We start from the raw sequence: 16530 nt of genomic DNA on the forward strand, positions 1-16530 counted from the left end.
AGCAAGCAAGAACGTGAGAGAGGGAAATGTGTGATAAAGAAAAGGAGGCAGGGTGTGAGAGATGTCTGATAGAGGGAGCCAAAGGGAGAGTCAAGGTGGGAGGGGAGGGACAGCCAGAGAGGGTTGCAAGAGAGAGGGAGAGACCCCGAGAGAGATGGAGTGATGGGGGAGGAGTATGTGAGAGTGACAGAACCTGTGTGTGACAGTGAGTGCAAAGGTATGTGAGAGGCAAAGGGAGGAAGAAAGCAAGAGAGGAAGCGCTGGGAAGAATTTCAAAGGGAAAGTGAGGGGGCAGCAAGACGAATAAAATTATGGAGGAGAGGAATGCAGAGAGAGAGGGAACTAGCAAGCAGACAGTGAGATGAATGCTAGTGAGAGACAGAAAGCAGCAGTGAGAGTGGCAGAATGTGCAGGGGGTAAAGTAAAGTGAGAGACGGTGAAGCATATGAGTGAGGGAGAAAACTACAAGAAGGTGAAGTGAGACAGCATTATGGGGGAAGAGCATAGGGAAGATGGGGAAGAACAGGAAAGCATGTGAGAAGGAAAGGAAAACAAGAGGAAGGGAAAGCAAGAAGAGACAATGAGAGATCAAAAGGGACAGCATGAGAGAGGGAGGAAAGAAACACAGGAAACCGACAGCAGGAGTAAGAGAAGAAGTTCAAGGACGAGAGAGAACTGTGTGCCTTGTACAGCAATGCCAGAAAGGGGGGCAGCAGAAGAGCAAAGTTAACACAGAAGGGGCAAGGTGTGCAAGGGCAAGGTGACAACACAAGTGAGACAGATACAGAAAGAAAGAGAAGGGATGAGAGTGCATTAAAGACAGAGGGAATGCATATTCAGGAGAGAGGACATGAACATGCAAGGCAGCAGTAAGGCCATACGACAAAGAGGGAAACATACAGCGAGAGACAGAAAGCTAGAGAAGGGTAACAAGTGGAACAAGGACAGAGAGCAATAGAGAGCGAAGTAGCAAGCTAGATGGGGAAAGCTTGAGCCAGAGACTGAAAGCATAAGTGAATGCAAAAATCCAAGAAAGAGGAAAAATGTGAGAAAGGTGGGAAAGCATGAGAGAGGAGGTTAGTGAGAAAGACATTACATGAGATAAAATGGGAAACAGTAAAGCACAAGGAAAAGGAAACACATGCAAGAGAAGCAAAGCACGAGAGAGCGAGCACAAAGACAAAAAGCACACGCTAGATAATCAAACTGCATGATGGCAGGAGGGAAGATGTGTGTGAGAGAGGGGATATGAGGTGGAGATGGGAAAAGTGTGTGTGAGAAAGCACGAGGTGAGGGGAGCATGAGATCAGCAAATGATATTAAGTTCAGGAGAAGCACATGACAGAGAGAGGCACTGCAGGTGAGTGGGAGGCAAATCATGTGCTGCTGGGAAAGTGTGTGAGGAAGAGGAGGCAAGTGACAGAGAGGGTGGGAGTTGAAGAAAGAGAGAGGTAGGGGAGAATTGAGGACAAAATGAAAAAAGGAATGAGATGAGAGGGGGGAAGCTAGAGAAAAAGAGAGGAAGCAAGACAGAGAGATAGTGCCAGTGGTAGCAGAAGAGAGGGAATAATGACACTAGCCAAGACAAAAAAGCATGAGTGACATTGCAAGAGCAAACAGGAAGGGTAATTGTGTGAGACAGCATGCAAGAGAGGGAGAAAGACACAGAAATGAAGAGTAAGAAGACGTGAGAGCGGGGAGTGCAAGAGAATGAGAGCAGCAAGCAAGGAAAAGCACACAAAGGAGATAATGAAAGCATGACAGGCAGAATTCATGTGAGAGGGGAAGCACATGAGAGAAAGGGGGGTGCATGCAGGATGGAGGCTGTTGAGACAGACAAGATGCACCACACAGAGGTAAAGGGCACAACTGAAAGAGGAAAGGCTGTGGGAAGCCTGAGAAAGGGAGAAGGTGTGAGAGACAAAAGTAGAAATGCAGAAGAAGGAAAGAGGCGAAGCATCAGAAAGGCAAAGCAAACAGTGATAGCAGGAGGGGGAGGAAGAAAAAGCACAGGTAAACATGCAAGCAAGAGGAAAAATGCAATCAAAAGAGAGAAGTGTGTGAGAGAGAGATGAAGCACATGGGAGAGGGGGAATGCAAGATGAAGAGTTGGGAACAACAGACATTGATACAGGGAAGCATCTGAGAAAGCATAAACACAAGAGAAATGGCAAACAAGTTAAGTGAAGTGAAAGTAAGAGGGAAAACACTAAAAGAGGGAGGTAAAGCATGTCTGAGAAAGAAAACAGAGAGGTGTGATCCATGAGAGAGACATGCACGGGATGGCAGAGACATGAGAAGTATGCCAGTTAGGAACAGGGAAGGGAGAGAAGGCAAGGGGAGGGAAAGGGATCGATGCAGAGAGCAGTAGTGGGAGAGAAGGGACCAGAGAGAGGGTGGCAAGAGATGCAAGGGGCAGCATAAGAGAGACAAGAAAAGCCAACCTAAGAGACTGAAAGCACAGGCAAGAGGGAAATCACATCAGTGAGGGAAGTATGCCAGAGAGTGCAACTCCATGTGAGAGAGGCAAAGCGAATCCACAAGAGCAGGAAAGTATCTGAATGAGGCAAAGCATGAGCACAAGGTAGGCAAAGTGCATATTGGAGATGAAGTATGTCAGGTGGGGTGATCAAGACAAGGCAAATGCTTGAGAGAGAAATCTGGAGGGAAAGGGGAGAGCAAGCACATCAGAGAGAGAGAAAAAGCATGACTGAGGCAATGGGAAAACGATAGACAAAGAGGGAGGGATAACAAGGGCAAAAGAGACGGATACTTAGGGAGAAGTAGCAGTAGCTAGCAATAAGAAGAGAGATAGCAAGCAACAGAGGTAGGGAAAGCATGAGAAATAGAGAAAATGCATGCACCAAAGTACAAAAATGTGTCCTAGATGGAAAAGCACCCAAAGGGGAAGAAAGAACAACAGAGAGAAGTGGGTGTGGCAAGAGGGAAGCGCAAAAGAAAGTAGCAGCACTCAAGAAAGGCAAAGCATCCAAGAGAGTGAGGAAGGTCATGACAGAAGTAGTGTGAGAGAGACAAAGAAAGTAAAGAAGAAGGAAGAGCACATGAGACAGGGAAAGTGAATGGGAAAAAATATCTGAGAAAAGTTAAAGCAAGGGTGAAGAGAGACACAGACTGGGGAGATGGGAACATCCAAGGAGGGACAGAGCGAGGGCGAAGGGAGACGAGGAAAGAGGAACAAGAGATTGAGAAGGGAAAGCAAGAGAAAGAAGGGGATTGAGAAAAACTGATTGTGGGAGAGAGGGACAGCATGAAAGAAGGTGGGGGAGCATAATACACAAAGCATGAGGGAGGGAAGGTACCAACAGGAGAGAAAGGGATTCTGCAAAAGAACGCATGGTAGGAAGAGGGGGAGAGAAGGATAAGCAAGTGCAAGATAAAGAAGAAGAACATGCAAGGCTGAGAAACCATGGAGAGATGCAAAGTGCATGTGACAGGGCAAGGGCACCTGAGAGAAGGCAGGCTAAGAGAGAAGAAAGCATGTCACTTTGGGAAACTATGGAAAGGAGAGGGAAGGGAGAGAAAGCATGCCAGAGAAGAAAGATTATACAGGCAAAAAGCATTTGAGAGAGGGAGAGGACAAATGAAGGGGGAAAAGAGAAGAAGTGAAAGTAAAAGGAAAATAAATTGAGATGGGAGAGCGAGAAGACTGTGAAGGGGAGAGAGGACAGGAGAGTGTGAGAATGAAGGGGGGAAGCAAGATAGATATACGGATAGCAAGGGTTAGCAAGGGCTGGCAGAAGAGAGGAGAAGTACAGGAAGCATGAGCAGAGGGAAAACTGGAAGAAGGAGATATGAAAATTGTGCAACAGGGAGAAAAGCATGCAGGATAAGGAAAGAGAGACTGGGAATGCAAGGCAGAGAAGTAAAAAGCACAAGAGTGAGAAGGAAACACAAGAGAACAAAGAAACAAACAAGAGTCAAAGCACGTGAGACACAAAAGGATAGCATGAGAGAGTGTCAGAGTGTGTGTAAGGAACCGAAATGCAGCCAAGACAGACAGGGACAGTGGGGGGCATGCTGTGCATTAGAGGGAGGGATAATGAATGACAGAAAGAGGAAGGCATGAGAGAGAGACTGAAAGCATAAATGAGGGAATACAATACACAGTAAAGGACATGTTTCAGAGATGGACAAGTGTGCAAGGGGTGACTAAAAATAAGACTGAGCAGCAGAGCAAAAGAGAGGGAGGGAAAATGAGGAAAAACAAGGAAGGGACAGGGGAATAGGATTCAGAAAGATGAGAGGGAAATGAGGGAAAAGGGAAACATGAGAGGGACAACAACAGACAGCAAGCAATAGCACAAGCAAAAGAAAGAGCAAGTGGGAAAGTGAAACCAAAAGAGGAGAACTGCAAAAGAAGGAACATGTTAGAGAAAGAGGAAAAACCTATCAGAGAGAGAAGGAAAGCATACCTGAGAAAGAAGGGGAATTTGGGGTAGAAGAGAGAAAAATACATAAGAAAAATGAGAGCAAGAGAAAGAGAAAGCAATGGGAAGACACCAGGGAGGAAAAGTGAGGAACATAGAAGAAAGGGAAAATAGAAAAGAAACATGCAAGATCACAGACGCTCACAAGAATGTAAGAGATAAGGAAACCAAGAGAGAAGTGATGCATGTGGTGAGGCAACATACATCAGAGAGAGTAGATGTGTTTAAGGTTGTAGGAGAGGAGAAGGGTCTGTGAAAAGGGAGGCTGATCAGAATGGGAGGGAAAAGCACACCTACAAGAGGGAGACAGAGTTTCTATGAGAGGGGAGGAACAAGGCCAAGAGGTAGGGAAAGGTTTGGAGGCCAGAGGAAACTAAGACAGTGAAAAAGTACAATGCTAGGAGGGAAAACATATCTAAGAGAGAGAGACAAACAGAAGGGCAGAGAGAAAGGGTCCAGAGAAAGGCCAAGGCAAGCAGAGACAAAGAGGCAGAAGCTAAACAAAGAGAAGAAAATAAAAGTGAGACTGGGGGTAATTTGTGAGGGGGGAGAGAGAAATACAGGTGTGCTTTGTCTTAGCACATCTAAGACAAAGGGAAAGCCCAAGAGACAGGTGGATAGAAAGGGGGAGAGAGAGTGGGATGCTGAGAGCAAAAAAGGGGGGGTAACAGAGAAATAGCAAGCAGTGAAGGGAAAGCACAAGTGAGAGACTGAAAGCACGAGAGAGAGGGAAAGTGCTTGCAAGGATGTGCCAAGAGGTGGGAAAGCACATGAGGAATGGAGAAAGTGCAAGACATGAAGCAAGGGAGAATGCAAAAAGGGAAGCACAAGAGAAAACAAATCATAGGAGAAGCAAAGTGAGTGAGGAAGAGAGGCAAAACACGTCTGGAAGAGAAGGAAAGCCGTGGAATAGGGATACAACTGAGAGAGGAAAAGCACATCTCAGGGAGAGGGAAAGATAGAAGACAGAGCAGAAGAGATAGAGGTAGCAAAGAAGAGAAGCCAGAGACAGATGGAGACAGAGACTGATGGGGATGAGAAAGGTGAGAAGAAAGAGATGGAGAGTGAGATGGAAAGGTCAAGAGGGAGAGGAATGGTTGGGGGCTGTGATTGAGAGGGAGGGATAGTGAGCAGAAGAGAGTAGTGAGACAGAGAGTGGGACAGCAAGTTAGACAAGGACGATTGTGAGAGACAGAAAGCGTGAGGGAGACAAAGTGCTAACAGGGAAAAACTGAGAGATGGAAACGCAGGAGAGGGCAGGAAAGAATGTGAGACACAAAAGCAAGACAGAACAGGAGAACAAAGTGCCTAAATTGATACACTAACAGCAAGGCACATAAGATAGAAGCAAAATGCATATAAGAAAAGGAGAGTAGCAAAGCATGCACACAAGAGGCAAAGCTCATATGCACAAGAGGTAAAGCATGAGCACAAAAGACTGAGGAGAGAGAAAACATGCATTCAAGCAAAAAAGAGAGAAAGTCAAAGTACATCCACATGAGAGGCAAAGCACAAACGTGGGAGCGGCAGAGCACACGAAAGGTAAGCTCACATGAAAGGCAAAGTGTGTGAGAGAGAAGCAGCATGCATGCAAAGAAAACATGCACATGGGAGTGAAATGTACCTAAGGGGGGGAAGTGTGGAAGAGGGGGTAAATGCATGCAAGAAGGGGAATCACACAAGTGGAGGGAAGTACACACAAGAGGCAAAAGATAAAGCACAAGGGCAAGGTGACAGAATGAGACAGGGAAGTATGGAATTACAAGAAAAAAAGCACGTGAGAGAGGCTCAGCACAACATACAGGTGAAAGGCAGGAGAGGCAAAACATGCAGGAGAAAGCAAGCATTGGGTAGCAGGGAAAGCATGAGAGGAACATACATGCAAGAGGCAGAGCATATAGAATCATCTATGCTGGAAAAGATCTTAAGATCTTTATTTACAACCATTAACCCAGCACAGCCAAGTCCACCCCTAAACCATGTCCCAAAGTGCCACATCTACACATCTAAATACCTCCAGGGATGGTGACTCAACTATTTCCCTGGGCAGCTTGTTCCAATGCTTGATAATCATTCCAGTGAAGAAATTTTTTCCCAATATCCAATCTAAACTTCCCCTCGCACAGCTTGAGGTCACTTTGTTTTGTCCTATCACATGACACCTGGGAGAAGAGACCAACCTTCGCCTTGCTAGCACTTTCTGGTAGTTGTAGAGAATGACAGCCTCCTTTTCTCCAGGCTAAACAACCCTGTTCTCTCAGCTGCTCCTCATAACACCTATGTTCCTAACCCTTCACCAGCTTTTTTGACCTTCTTTAGGCACACTCCAGCACCTCAATGTCTTTCTTGTAGAGAGGGATCCAGAACTGGACACAGAACTTGCGATGAGGCCTCACCAGTGCCAAGTACAGGGGGGCAGTCCCTGCCCTGGTCCTGCTGCCACAGTATTGCTGATACAGGCCAGGATGCCACTGGCCTTCTTGGCCACCTGGGCACACTGCTGGCTCATGTTCAGCCTGCTGTTGAGCAGCACCTCCAGGTCCCTTTCTGCTGGGCAGCTTTCCAGCCACTCTGCCCCCAGCCTGTGGTACCTCATGGGTTGTGACTGACTTTTAGGACCTGACACTAGACCTTGTTGAACCTCATACAACTGTCTTGGCCCATCAATCCAGCCTCTACAGATCTCTCTGCAGAGCCTTCCTACCCTTCAGCAGATCAACATCCCCAGTTAACTTGGTGTCATCTGCAAAGTGACTGAGGGTGCACTCGATCCTCTCATACAGATCACTGATAAGGGTATAGAAGAGGGACAGGCAAAGCACATTAGAAAAAGGCAAAGGCTGTCAGAGAGAGGGAAATATGGGTGCAGAGAGAAAGAGAGGGGAAGTCTCAGAATGAGAGGGAATGTGAGAGGGGGAGAGAAGTGGGAAGGAACAACAGAGAAGGGGAAGAGCAACAAGGAGACAATGACAGAGGGAAGAAAGGAGGGGAAGCCACTGTGTACGTGGAAGGACTTAAGAAAGCTTCAAAGACAGAGACAGGAAATCCCTGAGGGAAGGAAAATGCAAATCTGAGGGGAAGAAAATCAGGTTCAAGACAAGCCAAAAGCAGGGTATGGCTGGGAGAAGCTTTACAGATTTAGTGGAAAAGCTATACAGACAGAAGGTACAGGGAGCGAGTGGGAAGGAGAAAGCACAAGAGAGATTCTGCAAGCTTAAGAGAAGGAGAGTGCATGAAAGAAAGAGAAAGTCTGTCAGAGACTGGAAAGCATACAGAGGAGAAAGAGACAAAGAGGCAAAGTGGCAATGAGGGAGGGAAGGGCTAGGGGAAGAAAAGGTATGCAAGAGAGAAGATGTGAGAGAGGAGGAGGACCCAGGTAAACGATTTAATGTGGGACAGAGGGAGAGTGCAAGGAATTTGAATTTGAAAGCGTTTGAGTCTGTGTGCAAGCTGGAATATCTGTGAGACATAGGAAAGCATGCAAGAAAGGAGAAAAGCTACAGAAGGGAAAGGAAGACACAAAAAGGAAAAACAAGAGAGAGAAAGATGCAAAGACAAAGATACACAGGAGACCAAATGTGCACAAGAAAGTAAGCATAGGAAAGACAAGCACATTCAAGTGAAAGAGGGAGAGCATTCCCGTGCATGTAAGAGGGAGAAAGTGCATGCACAAGGAGAATGCAGGCATGAGAGTGGGAAGCATGCAAGGAGGAAGCTGCAAGATGGGAACCCACAGAGGAGGAAAGGAGCACCCAAAGAGATAGAAGTGTGCCAGCCTGGGAAAGAGCATAAAAATGAGGGAAGCAGGCAAGAGAGACAGAGAGACGCATATGAGAGAGGGTGGAAGGCTGTATGAGAGGGGGAGAAGTGCATTAGAGAAAGTGGAAAGAGCACACAGGGCAGGGAGAACGCACGGGTGAGAAGGAGAAAGCAAGACTGGGAGAGGCAGAAAGTGAGCATGAGAGAGGGGAAAAGCATGATGGGTAGTCATGAAAGGAGAAGTCCGAGGGAGAAATTATGTGAGGAGGAAAGCACACGCGGAAGCATAAGACGGGGGAAGCACGCTTGCAAAGGGACAGAAGCATGAGAGGGACAGAAGTGAAGTGGGGAGGAAAGCAGGAGAGTGGGGAAGCCCATGGAAGAGAGGTAAGCAACTGCAAGGAGAAGAAGCACAAACATGAGAGGCGGGAAGCACAAACGTGTGAGAGGTGGGAAAAGTCTGCACACAGAAAAGGCAGGGAACATCCACGTACGAGGGATGATGAAAGCACAGGCGTGAGAGACAGGGAAAGTGCACAAGGAGGGCAAGGGTCTGTGATAGGCTAGGAAAGCAAGAGAGAGGAAAAGCTGGGGCGGGGGGGACAGGGAGAAGACAGGTGTAGTGCAAGACAGAGAGAGAGACTGGGATAGCAAGAGAGAAGTGCGAGTAAAGGTGTAAGAACCCTGTGTAAAACCACACCCAGGTGCCCCAGTTTGGCTGGGACACCTCATGTGCATGAATAAATATGTACTCTTGTAATTCTGTGCTTTCTGTCGTGATGAGTCAGAGAGAGAGAGAGGGAAAGCACGCAGGAAAGCGCAACTTCATTTTATAGCAGCACCAAGCTTCACAGCCCTTCCTCTACTATCAGCTGTGTGGACTAATTAAAATCTTCTTAGATGCCAGTACAGACAAACCTAACCCCTTTCATCAGAATTTACTAAAATACTGTATCCAGTACCTACTATTTTCGAAAATAACACGCCCCATGACCACCTGTTATCCTGCAATTCTGATGAAAGTTAGCTTTCCTCTGTTATGTTCCAGTAGCTATGGTTCAGTAACAATAGGAAGGACTGCCATAAGTTGATTTACAGACTCAAAACTTAACCAACATTCCTTTCATTATTTTTTCACCTTTCCAGTGGCATTTTAAGTCTTTCTAGAGTCCTACTACAGTTTCTGGCTAGACTGTCATTATTCTTTGAGAATACTCTGTGTGCTTACCATTGGATCACAAAATTTCCCCTAGGTTACTCATGCCCAACATTGTTAATGTTGATTCTCTTAATATATTCAATAAGCTTATGCATGTATTAAGATTGGATGAACTTTTTCGTGTCAGCAGCATTTGGAAACCTAACCATACAGGATGACAGAAAAATATTGTCTCACAAGACAGAGGTTCCAAATTAAAATAAAAGACAAATACAGCAAAGTGACGCTGCATACCTGCACTCTGGGTAGAGTAAGCGACAGTTTGCAGCTCTACAGATGCACTGAAAACTGGAAGACTGTACAGCCAACTAAGCTATACGCTCTTAAGCATACCTCTATAAGTCACATGAACACCAGAAGAGTAAGAGGAAGAAGACAATGTAACCATGACAACCTCAAATCAGAGCTTGGGCAGAAACAAAAAAGATTTTCAGAACGCTTTCAATTCAATACTACCCACAAAGAAAAAGTGATAGACCACTTTAATTAAAAAGCATATCTGATGTGCATACGTGACGCGATCTCTACCCAAGCCTGCAGTTCTGTTGATGAGAACAATCTCATAGCAATGGCAGTACATAGCATCACTAAGACCATTTAAAAGCTGAGTGGCTAACTCTACAATGCATTTGGGCAGCAGCTAGCACACTGGAGCATGAGTTGTCAATTAGGGGCATCAGTCACTACTAGAAAACAAACCTCGTGGTGGATATGCTCACTCTACCGAAAACTACATCATAATTTTTTAAGTTATAAATCTGTTCAGATGCTTACTTCTATCTACAGAAAGCAAAAATAAACTAACCTACCCCAAATCTGTGTATTTATAAATTCTGTGCACACAACTTTCCTTAATATTTACACAGAAAGTGCTTCAGCTCCTAAAGCACAGCTGCAAAGCTGGTCCATGGAGCACGACGATGACATCTGTTTTGCAAATGGCTTTGAAGCAACTTGTCATTCGTTTATGACAAAGGCAACCCTACTTTGCTGGATCACTTTCTAATAAGAAAATACTTTTCAATGCTAAAAGTCATGGATGCCTGATGGAAACCTCATAGGAAAAGTTAGTGTCTCCCCAATATGACAAAGGAATGAATGAAGAGGTATTTACCACAGAGCAGTAACTAAGTCTGAGAGGAATCTTCAGCTACCTCTACAATGACAGTATCTCAGGAAATACTCTTCCAGCTTGTGGCAATAAAACCCCAGCCCAACTTTATCAAATCACTTCCAGATTTCCATGCACATCAACAAACAAGTAAATAACTTCTTCTGCACTGTTTTTATTTATTTAGAGAGTGGGGCTGCTAGCAGCACAATAGATAAAAAGTATTACCATTGTAGAGAATGCAGCAGTGTATATTCTTAGACATAAATATTTTTTTCAGCTTTAATTAACCTAAGAAGAGAGAATGGAGTGAAATCCAAAGAATAAAAAACTACTTGTATAAAATACTGAAGAGTTTAGTCTGAAATGTTTGTATCGTTCCTTTGTCTTTAAGGAGAGCTACACTTTCTGCCTAGGACTCAAAAAAAAGAAATATATTGAAACACTCGCTGCACGTCCAGCTTATGTCAGAAAGAAAAATGGTTAATGTATTAACATGGATTGTGAATGGGGGACTCAATGAATCAAACACATGAGGCTAAAAATGGCAAAAGCTGATATTAACTGCTGAAATTCCTTTAGCTAGCATGCCTTCCTAATTGTGTTTAGGTCAGTATTATAAAAGAATTCACAGCGAAACTTAAGTTTGCTGTGCTGGAATCCCACATTAAGAAAGTCAAGGCATAACATTAAAGTTATGACACTATTAACACCCTCCTGTTGGGCATAACTTCCATTTTCAACATCTGAAAGCCATTTACTAACATGAAAACACCATTACAACTTTTATCACTGAGGAAGAAAAGCCAATAGGCATGCAGCCTTCAATGCTAGGAAACAGCCCCCAGTTCACCCTGACACTTAACTCATTACACCAATTAAAACACAGATTCCAATGTGCAGGTAACCTAAAAACTATCACGATGCCTGGCTGAAGAGTTGTAATTACAGAATACTGTGAACATCACCCACATAACAATTTTGTTTGGGTAGGAACTTGAAAACTGAATCCATCTGGAGTGTACTGCACAGTGAGGCCACATAATATAGGTCAGATGATCCAACAACATGGCCCCTTTCCAGTCAAGGATCCAAAAATACAAAGTTCTACCTCAGATCAGACCAATGGAGTAGTCACTGTAAAAACTATCCTTTACATGAATGAGGTGCTCCCTGGAATTTATGCAAGTCACACACAGAACACTTGGTTAAGTTCAGGCATCAGTTTAATCAGTACTCCCTGTCTCAAAAACAGTTTCAAGAGTTATTGCACAGTTTCCATGGAGACTGAACCTAAAGAATTCTTCTTTCTATTTCTGTCTGTGAAAATCCCATCACATTTAAGCTGCCAAGTTTCTCAGGAGAGCCTGAAGGATTAAAAGTGGCAGTTATATCCATGTTAGTGTCTATCACATGCCACTTAATTATTTTGGAAACATATTTACCTTTCCATATGAGGAAAATATCTTACAGTTTCACATGTTTGATCAGATAGAAGCAAATTATTTAAGGACTTCCAACTACATTTCCACAGCGAATGTATTATCTGAAAACCTCCTTATCTTCTATTCCATCCTACCATACTGGCCAAAGATATATGAGCTACATATATCTAATGCACTTCCACCTCACAGGTAGGCTCTTAATGTCTCTCACTGCATGCCCACAGGCAAACTGATGCAGTCCAGGCTAGGAAAAGTGGATAGTCAGGTGGAATGAAAATTACTGAGATACTGCACAAAGGCTACTTGGAGGCCAGTCACTAGTGATCAACAGGATGTCACACACTGGGGCCAATACCATTTCATGTCTTCATTAACAACCTGGGTGATGGGACAGAGTGTCCCCCTCAGCCAGTCTGCACACAACACAGAACTGGGAGGAGTTGCTCTGTTCAGGAGGTGGGTCTGCAGACGGGTCTGCTGCCACTCAGGGGCATCTCAACAGGCTACGGAAATGGAATGACAAGAAACTCAAGGAGTTCAACGTGCCAAATTCTGCACCTGGGGAAAAGTAAACCCATGCACCAGAACAGGCTTGGGGCTGACCATCTGGAAAGCAGCTTGGCAGAGGGCATATGTTAATCCTGCTGGACAGAAAGCTGAGCATGAGCAAACAATGTTCCCATGAAACAACCCAGGGCTGCAGTTGGAAAAGTAGAGCCAGCAGGTTGAGAAAGGTGATCTTTCCTCTCTGCTAAGCAGTGGTGAGATTTCATCTGGAGTTCTGGATCCAGTTGTGGGCTCCCCAGTACAGGACAGACATGGGTGTACTAAAGTGAGTCCACTGAAAGCTCACAAAGATGATTAAGGGATTGGAGCATCTGACATACAGTGGGAGGCTGAGAAAGCTGGGATTGTTTAGACTTGAGTAGAGTAAGCTCAGCAGGGTTCTCACTACCGTTCATAAATGTCTCATGGGCAGAGGTGAAGCAGATGTACTGGGATTCTTCTCACCAGTGGTCAGTGAAAGGATGAAAGTCAATGGACAAAAACTGATATACAACAAATTCCCCTTAAACACCAGTAAACAACTGGTTAACTGCAAGTGTTGCCATACACTGGAACAGGTTGCTCAAGGAGGCCCTGGAGTATCCCTACTGGCTCTAGCTGACCTTCCTTTGGACAGGAGGGCTGGACTCCAGACTCAAGTATTCTCTGGTTTCATAAATGCAAAATGAAGAAAGAGGGAAAGGTATACATGTGTACTTGCCCTTAGGCAGTGATGCCCAGTGGAACTCAGCTTCAAAGAACTTCACCAAGAAGCTCTGGTAAGCCAACACAACAGATGCAGCTATAAATTACATGGGCTGTGCTAAGCAGCTGGAATAAACAAAAATAGCCCTGAAGTCAGTTTTCCCTGTCTAGGTCAACCTCCTCTTTTAGAGCAACAGCTCTAAAAGAGACTGCAGGATGCTAGGCTCTTTGCTAAGAACGGCACTGCTGAGTGGTTCTGGGGGCATCCATTCATCGAAGACTGTACCAGGATGGGTCAGGAATCCTGACGACATCCTGTGGCAATATAATGGGACCCATTCAGCACACTCCACAAAGGAGGGCAGCTGATTCTTTTAGACCTTCCCATCTGGAGGAAGCAGGGAAAGGATCTTCATCGTGCTCTCAGGACCACATTAGAAAGGAAAGGGTTTGAATTTCACTGACCAAGGCACATTGCTTATAAGACAGTTATCAAGAAGCTTTTATAAAGAACATCCTAAAGCATCTTAGCAGTTTTTTTAAGAAGTTCAGTCTCCCACACATTCAAGAAAACACATGAAGCAGATGACCCTCTGCCTTCTGCATTTCCAGCTTTGATTCCAATGAATATCAACAAGGTAATGGGACAATCATTTGGACAGCAATGGCAAAGCACAAGAGTAAAATAAAAAGCATACAGACCAAATTCTGAGCAGATTAACATACCAATTTAAGTAAGTCCCAGCAGCTAGAGATTCCAGTCCATTTTTGTGCACTGTTTCATAGAGGAAACAACCTTACCAATTGACCCAAATGAATCTTAAAAATGGCTACAGACACAAGCTGCTCAATGGAATCTACTTACATAAGTGATGTGGGTATTACAGGTCGTAGCTACCCACTTGAGCGCAGGTTAAACCAGCACTGTACCTGGCAACACTAATAGCTGAGCTTTTAATCTGCAAAAATTCAACCAAGAAAACATCAGAACAACAACCAACACTACTACAGAGGCATATTATTTGAAACAATATTAAACAAGTACAGATAAAGATTTTGTTACAGGAAGTTTTTCATTATTTTGTCAGAAGAGCTTTCAAAAAACATGCTATATGGTATCATTTTCTCTTCATTGTATGTTAGTGTTCATCACAGCCTGTAGTCTAGGTTTTAAACAATGTTAAAACTGCAGCTTTCTAAATTATGGGAACTCTTACTCTTTCCCCATCCCTCCCCAGACAATGGCATGAGCAGTTTACTGTGCTCACAGTCCTCCAAGCACAAGCAGAAAGTGTCAGTTTCAAAGCACCTACAGTGTAATAGTGAAGAATGGAAAGTGGGCCTGCTAAAAAAAACCCAACACGACACGAACAAGGTTGTGAACAGTGAAACCATACAGCACTGTTTTAAACAAAGCATGGTAGAGGTATAAAGGAATTGGGAAAAACAGGACTTTAATAGAATACAAGCAATACCCGGGTTCATGGGTCACATATTTCCTAGAAGACAAGTGGCAGCACTTTTTATATGTACATGAGCCCCCTTCTTAAAGAGAGTTGAAAGAACGGAGAAAACTTGAAGAGCTTGGATACTAGAAAAATGTATTGATGGAGTAAAGGAGTAACTAAAGCTAAACTGAGGAGCGTTAGAGTTCAAACTTAATCTGGTGTCAAGTCAACAGGTAGTAAGGAAAATTCAAGAAAAGGATCTCTTGTCTCTTAGGATCAAGACATCAATAATTAGTGTATTCCACATCTACTCCTCCTGAAGCAAAAAAAATACCAAAATGAACAGAGTAAAGGCTGGTTTTCAGATGCATTATACAAGAACACCAGTACTTAGACCGTAGGGATCTATGTAAGACCAAAGATGACTTCAAGCTAGCTGGCCTCAGGCTGAGAGGTAATGTTCTAGAGTGAGTCTCAATCTACACTAAAGGCGTGCATTACTAGAGCAATACAATGGCCCAGCACTGGGCTGCATAATTCCACAGCAACCAAGCAGAGTTGCTAGACATCTTTAGAGAGCAATATAGCAGACAGACAAATCAGCCAATAAAGGCTAGTCACTGTGAATACCTGTTAAAGGTGCCTGTTAATACAGAACAATGGACACAGTGACTGTGCAGGGATTTAGTCTGTTAGAACAGGTCCCTGCTGGCTCGAAAACCTCCCCTAGATAGTGCAGCTGGATCAGCTGGGGATCCCATCTCTTTACACCTCTAATGAACACACACCAGCCAACACAAGTTCAGAGTGCAGGCACAGCCCAAAACAAACAAGCAGAAGATGAAAGTAAAACAAAAAAAAAGCACTGACACGATGAGACTGGATGACACTGTAGATAAAAGGGAGTCAGAGATTTACAGAGGATGACCATGAATAAGGCAAAGAGCTGTGATAAACTCAATACTGCCTAAAAATCCCACCTGCCAATCCTACTGCAACATTTTCTTCATCAATAAAAAAAATGCATTTCAATTCCACAGAAAACAGAGAAAAGACACTGAGATGGTAAGAATTTAGTCACTGTCAAATGTTATTTCTGTGAAAATATATCAAGTTTTTGAATTTTGGCATTGATACAATACAATACAGAACTCACAACTCCTCTGTCTATTTTAACATACTGCATCACCCCCTTTGAGTACCCTGAAAAATGAGTTAAAAACAATTTTAGAGAGTCCAATTGGATTTTACATGAACACTCTTAAATTATCTGGCATTTTTCAACTGTCTTCTTAAAACTCTGAAGCACTAACTCATTTTAACTTTTTCGCCACACAAGATACCCAAAGCACAAATATTTTATCTACAAATGACTGCAATAACCAGTAACATACAATAATATAAGTATGGTTTATCCATAAAATGTTGCATGTCACTATGTGAAAGAAGGACAGACATTCAGAGAACACCACGTTAGTTAAGTCTGAATTCTATTCTACTCCTTTAAAAAGTCTTTCTCGGGTCTCTGACTCAGTAAGTTCTGAGAAGAATGTTTTTAGGCAGAACATGCTGTCACAACAAAACGTAATAAAATTTTAAGTAATTTAGCACAGCAAACTGAGAATGCATTCAGAGAAAAAAAATTAGTGAAACATACATGCATGTTCCCAGTGCAAAACTTCTGCAAACGAAATTAAACTGGAAGAGTTAGGTGATACAAATTCATGCCGAAGAAAGAACGTGCATTTTCTTAATAGAAAACTAACTTCCAAGGAAAAAAAAATTACCCGACCAAAAACTATTTCTTTGACAAAACATACACTTTATGGATGGTATTTATATCTGCAGT

General features: G+C 43.8%; 2 protein-coding genes across 5 annotated transcripts in view; both read right to left on the reverse strand.

Moving 5' to 3' along the window:
- Positions 1–16530, reverse strand: part of PIGG (phosphatidylinositol glycan anchor biosynthesis class G) — an 83432-nt gene that overhangs the window by 14094 nt on the left and 52808 nt on the right. The gene's annotated exons all lie outside the window — the stretch shown is intronic.
- On the reverse strand, positions 3424–6429 carry LOC113980953. The gene is made up of 2 exons (XM_027708192.1): positions 5946–6429; positions 3424–5331 (listed from the first exon to the last, which is right to left on the reverse strand). Exons 1-2 carry the CDS (start codon positions 6353–6355, stop codon positions 4764–4766), a joined length of 978 nt encoding a protein of 325 aa, XP_027563993.1. The 5' UTR covers positions 6356–6429; the 3' UTR covers positions 3424–4763.

Source organism: Neopelma chrysocephalum, unplaced genomic scaffold, assembly GCF_003984885.1.
Source record: "Neopelma chrysocephalum unplaced genomic scaffold, ASM398488v2 Primary Assembly neopelma1_95715, whole genome shotgun sequence".
Taxonomy (NCBI): domain Eukaryota; kingdom Metazoa; phylum Chordata; class Aves; order Passeriformes; family Pipridae; genus Neopelma; species Neopelma chrysocephalum.

What these genes read in the sequence shown, in the direction of transcription:
- LOC113980953 (XM_027708192.1), bottom strand. Translation starts at nt 6,355, where the DNA reads ATGATTCTATATGCTCTGCCTCTTGCATGTATGTTCCTCTCATGCTTT. An exon ending in GTTTGTGCTTTGCCTCTCAT is followed by an intron (nt 5,332 to 5,945) that starts GTGGATGTACTT and finishes TCTCTTCCAGAC; the next exon opens with GTGTTTTGCCTCTCTTCCTC.